Here is a 10242-nt window from a genome sequence, read left to right on the forward strand (position 1 = left end):
TTAGAACATCAGAAAAAAGACTCACAAATGGAAATAAAATTTAAAACAAACTTCTTATCATAAAATGTAAGGAATAAGTTATATTATTTGGCTTATTTAAATTTAAAATACATGTAAATAGCGCCCTCAATTTTTAAACAAATATACAGTTTATAGAATAAAAATTACAACAAAAAAGCATAAAAAGATGAATAATTTGAAAAATATTTGGAAACGAAAATCTATATTAAAATAGCTAAAAATATATGTGTATAAGCTGTTGATATTGTTCAGGTCTAGAATTGAACATTATATGTTTTGTTAGAAAAATTAAAAAATGATCACATCAAACAACCGTGAGGGAGGGGGCAATTTTTGGCGAGCGGAGAGAAGGGCGGGGGGGGGGGCAAGCAATTTTGGCGCACATTATAGGCCACCTTTTAAATAAAACGCTCTAAAAGGCTTAGGAAAACAGTATGGAAACGCTCAAATATGCTAATTTTCCTGTTCGCTGCGCTCGCAATATATAGGCTTGACACTAAGTATGGAATATTAATTTCTTCACGAAGTGCCAAGACTATCTTAAAGGGGTTTGCATAAACCGCACGGGTTAAATATCTATTGGGATGTGTCGGGAGATGGTGTCAAATAATATTTGACAGAAAATATGCTTTTCATGGGTTTATGATAATATAGTGCATTTGCCTAAAATGGCGGATTTAAAGAGACTGAATTGATATTATCAAATTGATTGAAGTTTGAGGTGATATGTACTGAACGTAAATACCAATAAGTGTTGATCAGAACTGAAATGCACTTATAATGTACAAGTTTTGGGGAGGGCGAGTTAGCGCAGCGGTAGTTCCCTCGCTTTGCACCACTGAGGTCACGGGTTCAAGCCCCGGCGCGGCCCAAGGACTCATGTGCACTTGGTTTATCCCGATTCCATGCTCGCTCTCGCAGGTTTTCTCCGGGATCACCGGTTTCCTCCTGCTTTCAAAAAATCGGTGATTAGTTGTTATCAAAAACTTCCTTCACCCAATGGAATTTGGGGAGCTGCACAGATAATTGGTGGATGTTACAATCAAGTGCGGATAGGTCTGCGCCTGAGGTTCGGCTGCAAGTGGCCTAGATGATGCGATCTGATTGTGATGATTCACCATGGCAGCGAAATTACAGCGCTTTGAATCCTTCAAGATCTAGCTGGAAAAAGGCGCTATATAAATCCGAAACTTTTATTATTTATTTGAATATGGGAGGAACTTTTGAAAAAAATCGGGGGGACAGGGGGACGTGTCCCACCTTTCGGCAAAATGGCTCATTTTTTGTTCTTTCAATATTTAGCCCGTGCGGTTTATGCAAACCCCTTCCTAAAGTCGTGGCACTTCGTGAAGAAAGCCAGGGGAAGAAATATTCCATACTCAATGTCAAGTATGTATAATGTAGACCATTGAGTTTGCAAACTGGGATCTCAAAAATTTAGTATGTGGAAGGGGGTGACCGGCCGAAAGGGGCAAACAATTTATGACACGCCATTTGGAAATATTATAACCTCCTTCTGTTGGCTCATAATTATTGCACAGCCCCTTAAAGTTTGGGCGATATATCGTTTTTTATTATTACCTTGTACTATAAGATGGAATCAGTGGCGGTACCAGGGTTTTTCGGTGTGGGGACAAGTTCTTTTTTCGGGCGGGAGACAATTCTGGAGGTCAAATCTGGGTCGTGCCAAATATTGCATACTTTGTCTAAGTTCGGCATTTTGTATTAAACAGTGTTCAATGGTGTGATTTTCTGTTTTTGTTCTGGCAAGGAAGGTGCAAAGCTCAAGTTTCGTAGAATGCCCCTACCCCCCCCCCGTGGTGCTGCCACTGAATATTTTTATAATCATATAATAACTACAATTTACTCCATTTCTTTGTACAAAATTATTTTGAAATAAACTTTATAGAAAGGTCAAAGAAACAATGTTTATAATTCACTTATTACTAAATGTTTTTGTTGGAAATAAGAGTTAAGTTAAACATTGACGGGTAAACACTGCACCACAAACACCATTAATTTTCACCAGATTCTGTGCGAATAGAAATAGGGAGAGTTGTTGATACAACAAGAGCCTGGACATTCCGAGGAGAGCATAGTGCGCCATCACCGCCTTATCTGAGACAGTAATGCCCCAGCAAACACAAAACGTGTTCGACATCATTCGCAAAAGGTTATAAAAGGTTGTCAGAAAACGTTTAAATGTCGGGTTATATAAAGGGTATATTAAGGGTATAAAGCGTTTTCATAACATTAAAAATCATTTTTTTTTAATTTTTTGCTCAGCAAACAAAAAATGTTTTACAGAAAACGTTTAAATGTCGGGTTATATAAAGGGTATAAAAACGTTTTAATAACATTCCAAAAACATTTTTGAAAATTTGATACAAAACATTCTAAACAGAATGTTATTTTGGGGTTGAAAAAATATTTTGCGAAAAATGTTTGCCCAAAATACTTGCAATAACGTTTTAAAAACGTTTTCATGACCTTATATAACCCGACATTTAAATGTGATTAAAACGTTTTGAGAAAAACATTTTAAGAACATTTCTGTGCTTGCTGGGTGCAAATATTTTAACATAATGTTATTTAAGTGTTGACAAAATATTTGGCAAAACATTTTTGCAAAAATAGTTTACAATAACATTTTTGAAAACATTTTAAAAATATTATTGTAGTGTGTTTTCAAACAAAACGTTTTAAAACGTTTTCATGACCTTTATATAACCCGACATTTTAATGTTATTAAAACGTTTTTATGTAAACCAAAAGCCAAAATATAACTTATTAAAAACGTTTTTAAAACGTTTTTGTGTTTGCTGGGGCATGACCAACCAACGGACTGCAGCTTCATCAATTCGCCGTAGAAGTAGTAATGTAACAGGATTATTTACTAGAGCGATATAGGTGAAAACAATGTATTGCCCGACACTATATGTAGGTTGCACGTATTACCTGTCATGTCTATGTAGATTGAACACAGTACCGCTCTTTTCGAAGACACTAATAGTACGGGTATATCCTAAACGGGGGGGTACCGCGTGAACGTTGCATGGAAGGTCATTAGTTAAAATCATTAGTTAAAGACATGCAAATCCAGCGCACTGCATGATTTATTGTTCTGTTGTGTCCGATTTGAGCGCTGACATATTGTAAAATGTTGCCAATCAATATTCATGAGAATATGCATTCAACGTCCAATTTTCGAAATTGGGTGACTTGTGTTTGGCAGGTGTGAAATACATCTGACTGGGCGTATCAATTACGTAACGCATAAAGGAATTGACATCATCGAATGGCTGCCTAGTGTTGTTATGTCTTTGGTCTATACACTCACTGCATAAATAACGAAACATTTTAATACAACCCAAGAATATTGTAAAAAGCGTTTTCGCCACACCCTACTTTACATACATGTACATGTACATGTAAAATAAAATGTAAAATAGCATGGTATGGTAAAAACAACAACATTATACTTTTGTGTAAAGCTCTATCTGCAGATATTATTAGCGACCTCTGGGAAGGTCACAGGTCACAGGATCATTATAACAATTCGCTATTTTAATAAAAATTGAACATATGCTAATTAAAGGGTGTCTTTTCCAGGATATCCTCTTTGGTACTTAGCAAGCCGCATCACAGGTCAATCCAGTACAGCATCGATAATCCGCATATAAATAAGTTACGCAATGTTGCGATGAGACTGAACACCATCCACCTGTTGAACAACAGCTTGCAAAACATTTTGCTTGCTGCCCATTCTCTGCAGTAAAAGAAGATCCACATCGGCCATCTGGACGACAGTAATTACCTGTATTTTAAAAATGCAGACAAAGTGAAATGTATTAGTGCGCAATGGACCGTTTCAAGCATGTGGTTATGGTTTTTCAGTGTTCCAGCAGCGGTTATCAACATTTTTGTTTCATTTTTACGAAGAGCAGTGGTACTTTTGTTTTACAGTTACATTTGTTTGTTTGATTACTTGGATTGCTGTTATTATATAAAATCCTGGATGACCCAAGAAATTCACAAAAGGGCGACCTATTTCCATTGGATCCATAATAACAAACAGCATCGATTGCGATTGGGACAATCCCAGGGTTAATAGAGTACCGTAGTGATGACGTCACAGAAAACCCTTTTTTTTTTGCATTTCAGCGTTTTGAAGACCATGTATCGGTGGAGCATGATGAAAAACATCCACAGTCCAAATTTGGTGGGAATAGAGGTTATCCGTGTTCTATAAGCTGCATATCCTACCAGCGACTGCTATACCTTGTTTAGGACTTTCAAAAGAAGTACCTGCATGTGCAACCATGACTGTTTCAAAATAGCCCGCCAAAGTCATGCAGGTAACTCCGAGTTGACTTGAATTCAAACTCCCAGCGATGCTGCCGCATGGCGCTTGGGCAAAGCGGTGAAGTGATCGATATATCGGCTTGCCGCTGGTCACCACTGCACTAGCGTTTCTGGCGCGACTGCAAAATCATCTTCAAAGCGGGAAGCGGCATGAAAGTATGAAACCAGCAAAAGAGTGCATAAATGAAATGCAATCGTTTTTATAGTACGATTTTACTTTATTATCCACAGAATTAATCGCGTGTACCCAAGTATGATTCTCTGTAGACGGGATCGACGGCTTACGTCCCGTCCAAAGGATGGATTACTCTCATGGTCCATTTACCCAATTATAATGCAACATGGGGAGCGACTTTTAGTTAGTATCCCAACAAGTTGCCACCGCCGGGAATTGAACTACACAGAGGATACACGAATCCATCATACCTCAACATATTACATTAACCATAGGCTTAGGAATCAGGGGGCTTGGGGTTGCTCAGCCCCCTCAATAATTTTGTTGCCGGTATTCCAGCCCCCTCCTCCCCCAATAATTCTAGTTAAAGTTAAAAAATTGTGATAAAATACAGGGAAAATGGGTGTTTGTGAACTATATTTTGCAAAATTTTCTGACTCAAAGGGGAACCCCCACCCCTTGGGCACCCCAGGGTGGCCCACCAAATATTTTTTCAAGCTTCAGCCCCCCCCCCCATGTTGAAAATCCACCTAAGCTAATGTTAACCCCTTTACTACTTACGTAATACACATGACATTGTCTCCTCAGAAGTCCCCGAACATGTAGAATTAGTAGGTTCTTCCAATTGGCAGACCCGTGTTCGAGTTTTTGTTCCAGTTCCGCACACTTGACAATCACTCCATGGGCCCCAGGCGCTCCAAAATGGTACTTTGATAAAAACATGAGTCAATAAGTTTTAATAAATATCACGACGTTAACGCGTAACGTTGTCACAGCGCGAGGAAGGAATAACACAAAATAGTTTAAAACATACAGAAGTTAATGGTTTCTTAAATTGTCTGGTACATTGACACAAACGCAACGATAAAGTGTCTCTCAAAATTCTGTGCATTCCATCTAAAGCACGCACACAACTCACATAACAGTAAACCAGTCAGTAGCGTTGCCGGGGGGGCAAAAAATGAAGGCAAGGAGCCTCTTTTTTGCGCGCTATGCGTGCACATTGTAAAGATAAAGTAATTTTCATCCTGATAATGGGCAAAAATAGTGTAAAATACCAATTTTACACATTGTCCTAACAAAGCCTTTATGGGAAGATAGAAGACGTACAGTCTCTATGTATGATGCAACTGTAATTTTTTTTTCGTCTGTGCCCGCGAAATTTTATTTTTTTCCCTGACCAAAAAAGCTGGCTACGCCCAAGTAACCAGTATAAATTGTTTACTACTGATGCCCAAGTAACCAGTATAAATTGTTTACTACTGATGCCCAGTAACCAGTCAAACAGTTTGTTGTATAATACACACAATGGTTTAACCCTAACACCCAAAAATCTTACAAAATCTTACGATGAAAAAATCTGCGCATGCATGTATCCCAGGGTCTGCGATGACGCAATCACCCTAAGTGTTATATGCGCACGGAATTGCTGGCCGGGCAGCAATAACCCGTGTAGCTACCGGTCCGTGATCGTGTGCTTGGCATGCGAGGGGTCAAAGGTTCGAATCCCGGGGGTGCCAAGTCAAAAATTCTTCTTCTCCTTGACTTTTTCGGATCTTCTTTGACTTCCGATCCCAAGAGGCAGGGTCCAGTGTTAGGGTTAATATAAATACACGACGGTCCTTTACCTTTGTGAAAGCAACCTGATACCTAATTATTTTGTGATGTTCAGCGGTCTCGTAAATAAAACATCTTATGCGCTTCGATCTGACGCTGCTGTCACATTTGAAGTGCCTCGTTCCAAGAAACAAGCTGGCGATCGCGCCTTTTCAACAGTGGGGCCGCGCCTTTGGAAGGAGTTGCCAACCACTGTCCGAGGTCAAGAAAATATTACCACGTTCAAGAATCTCCTTAAAACTCACCTCTTTCCCACTGATTAGCTCTTTTTCCTTTCTAGTCTTTCTCTCTTTTAGCGCTTTGCCTACTTTTGTAAAAGGCGCTTTATAAATCGCATTGTTTATGTTTATGTTTATAAACATTAAACTAAAAAGAAATAAAATACAAGTTGCGTATCTGTAAACTAGATATCATACAGATTTACTCGATTTGTAAACCCAACATTTAGTGGGTTATACCAAAAGAATGGCAAAAATAATTTATTGCGTGTCAAAATTGCTTGCACTTTCTCCTTTTGTTTAAAATGCCCCAAATTTCATAGCCATTTGATTTTATATTCCCAATAGATATGCACAAGTTATAGTTAGATATTTCGAGCTACATTATACACCACTTACATGGAATCACCAACACATAAAAATCCTCATATATTTCATTTCCAGAATCATCGATAGCCGTGTACTTTACTTTTGTTACTCCGATGGAAAACACTTCTCCCGACAGGTGTGTCGATGTAAGAGAATGAATCCCAGAATTATCGGTAGCAAACGGTTCTGTCCAATTAACAGTTGTATTGGTGTATCCGCCAGCAGCGTATGCTGTAATGTTCTTAGGCATGTTGATAATCGTCGGGCTATGCGTATCTGCAAACGTAAAATTGAACTTAAGTTTCTTGTTTTAAAAGGTCATTTCGTGATTCACTGCATCATCCCCCACCTTTGTCATCCTATATAAGAGGCTAATTAGGGACGGGCCGAGAACTTTCCAAACTATGATTCTCTTCCAGTAACAACATCACAAACGTCAAGAAGGACGTTGTCAACATCTACTCTAGATGTTGACTGGAGAACCGGGCTAGAGAATCACTATTATGACGGAGAATGGTTTCTCTGGAATAATCAGTTCAAAAATTGAATATTGTTGACCAGTGTTAAAACTACTTTTAAACTCTGATCTAATAATTTTATCACATGATAGCCTGTTAAACACTTAAAACATTGATTAAATACAATTGTTCAACAAATTGAATTAATCGGTTAATGTATTGTCACCTGCTAAGTTATTTTCAGAACAACGTACATGGTTCAAGCATGGATCAGTTAGGTAATCGCCCTAATTATTTCTGATTAGTCCCTTTAATTTGTCTCATTATCATTTGTTCTTGTGCAAAGATTGGTGAATATGCATGTTTGAACCATGTACTTCAAGGTCTCAAACTTAGAAAAAGTGACGTAGGCAATTATCGTAGCAGGCTATAGATATAGATCGTTTCATATTTCAACTCACCATTTTGGCAGTCAACGCCTTCAAAACCAGTAGGGCATGCACATATATACCCACCAATTCTATCATAACATGTAGCTCCGTTACGACATGGCTCTGGTGAACACTCATCAACATCTAAATTCAAATATAATATTATAAAATATATAATTATATTCCTCATTACTTTCCACGATCATCATAATACAAATTAAAGTTTTCGTCTAGGGTTTTTTCCTTTCTTACCACAGAAGCCAGTTCTTTCCAAAAGCACATCTAGTTTCTCAGGCGTCCAATTTTCTCTCTGTGTAAGTTCTTGAGGGTCGCTCGTATACCAATAAGAGTCTTCTTCTTCGTTTCTTCTATGACAAGTAGTAGTAGCTACTTTCCTCGGTGCACGTACAACCTGGCAAAAACAGCGTCCTTTGTAAGGGAGTGACCAACGCACGTGACCATCAGGTGCTTGCCTTTCTGTCAGTAGGCATACTTGTCCTACCGTTACACCTGTTTAGAGAAGGAATACGTTGCAATAAAAGAGCGATGTCGTCCTTTAAAATTATATTAAACTCTGATTCTTGCACAATCATGGATATTGCAATAGAATAATCAATTTCGAGATATCATGGTTGCAGGGGCGTAGCCAGCTTTCTTGGTCAGGGGTGGCAAAATAAAATTTCGAGGGCACAGAGGGAAAAAAATTGCATCATACATAACCGATTTTGTTTTTTAGAGAGACTGTATGTCTTGGAGCTTGCAAAAAAGACTTCACTGGGACGATGTGCGTTGTATTTTACACTATTTTTGAACATGATTGGGATGAAAGGTGGTTTATTGTGGCAATGTGCGCGTTTTACACTATTTTAGCCCATGATCTGGTTGAATTTTGGTGAAAAGTGGGCTCCTTGCCCTTTTTTCTTTTCCTTTGCCCTGCAGATTTTCTCTTCATTTTTTTTTTTTATCATAGGGAACCTTTTTCTTTCATTTTTTGACAGGGGTGGCACTCTGCCCCTCTGCTGGCTACGCTACTGCACGGGGTTGCCTGATACTATCGATCAGCTATGCAAAGTAGGTAATGGTATGGACGTATGGTGTCAAGGATCACAATTTAAACAAGAGGATACCTAGAACATATTAAAACAGGCAGATTTGAGCCAGTTATAACAACTTGATTTAAGGAACACAACAAAGGCACGAAATTAATGCAGTATGCAACCCGTGGAAGTGTATACTAGCACTACACTAGTAAAATTCAAAACCACCGGGATACATAGACAAAAATTAACAAAAAAACATTTTGTTCATTTTTGTTTATTTCAATATCCCTGTGATTTATAATTTTATTTAACCTTTTTCTATTTATCCCTGTGGTTTTGGATTTTTACTACTGCAGTGTTATAAGTTAATTTTTATTCTGGCTTATGAGTGATAAAGGCATAAGCCGAATCAGGAATAAAATGAATGCGAAAAGCCCAGCAAATGCAATGATTATGATAGAAGCAAGCATTTCATTGGCAGTAATTGCTACTCTGCAACAATTTTTGTCATCTGACGTTACATATATAAATGAATTTATCTGAAAGATTTGAGAAACTTGGGTTAAATTTAACCATGCCATTAAAGCAATCGGATCGGATGTCATTGTATGTGATGCGATCAAGCAAAATCAGTTGGAACTCGGAAATATTAAATTTGCAGGTACTTATAGAATAGTAAAAAACATTTACAAGGCTGCATTTGACAGAAAACTCTATTGAACAACCAGTTCCAAAGATATGAGCAATTAAAGAGTTTCCAAAACAAAGGGAAACAAAAGGAAATATTTCCTTTGTTTGGCTATATCACAACATCAACATATCCGAGTTCCGACTGATTTTGCTTGATCGCATCACATTATGTTGAACAAATTATAAAATAATGGAACTTTTCAATACAATTCATATTACAAATTCGGTTCTGGTATACACTTCCATGGTTTACATACTGCATTAATTTTCATCTTTCTTTGTCATTGTCTTGTTCCCCACATCAAGTTGGTATACCTGGCTCAAATCTTTCTGATCATCTATGCATCAAATTATGTCTCGATTATATTACCATGATATCGGTAAGGTATCAATTATGTTATTATCAAGACCCATAATTAAAACCATGTAATTTGGACAAAATTATGGCATGTTTGAATGCAGCATGTTCTTTTATTGTTTAGCGCAAGTAGCCATAAATTACAAGGAATAACATACCAAACCCAAGACTTACCTAGAAATGAATGAAATATCACAATATTTTGCAGAATCTTAGCAATCAGAAACCTCGGCATAATTATTCCTTTCACTGTCTCGCATCGCTGGATGAAAATATTTAGTTGAGAACTGTGCTTGTTTTTATAACGCGGAATTTTAATTATATTAATGGCAGAGTGCGATTCGACTACCCAAGCATAATAATATTTATTAATCTTGAAATACTAAGTAGTATCTGAATTAGCAGAGAAGATATTATGACCCTTCCCAGAATCCTTTGCAACATGATACATTGCCTCATTTGATTAAATGACACTCCCGTTTATATGTGATGCGATCAAG

General features: G+C 37.6%; 1 protein-coding gene across 1 annotated transcript; it reads right to left on the reverse strand.

Moving 5' to 3' along the window:
- Window positions 1–3520: 3520 nt before the first annotated feature.
- Window positions 3521–9977, reverse strand: LOC140138377 (uncharacterized). The gene is made up of 6 exons (XM_072160284.1): window positions 9917–9977; window positions 7907–8164; window positions 7685–7798; window positions 6796–7041; window positions 5123–5269; window positions 3521–3838 (listed from the first exon to the last, which is right to left on the reverse strand). The coding sequence occupies exons 1-6, from the start codon at window positions 9975–9977 to the stop codon at window positions 3651–3653; spliced, it is 1014 nt and encodes a 337-aa protein (XP_072016385.1). The 3' UTR covers window positions 3521–3650.
- Window positions 9978–10242: the final 265 nt, after the last annotated feature.

The sequence above is a fragment of the Amphiura filiformis genome, chromosome 17 (assembly GCF_039555335.1).
Source record: "Amphiura filiformis chromosome 17, Afil_fr2py, whole genome shotgun sequence".
NCBI classification, from domain to species: domain Eukaryota; kingdom Metazoa; phylum Echinodermata; class Ophiuroidea; order Amphilepidida; family Amphiuridae; genus Amphiura; species Amphiura filiformis.

Bases quoted from the DNA above. Each gene is read 5' to 3' on its own strand.
- LOC140138377 (XM_072160284.1), bottom strand. From the start codon at position 9,977: ATGCCGAGGTTTCTGATTGCTAAGATTCTGCAAAATATTGTGATATTT. The intron at 5,270-6,795 runs GTAAGTGGTGTA...TTTTTATCAAAG, and splicing joins TTATGTGTTGGTGATTCCAT to TACCATTTTGGAGCGCCTGG. The intron at 3,839-5,122 runs GTAAGTAGTAAA...TTTAAAATACAG, and splicing joins GACAATGTCATGTGTATTAC to GTAATTACTGTCGTCCAGAT.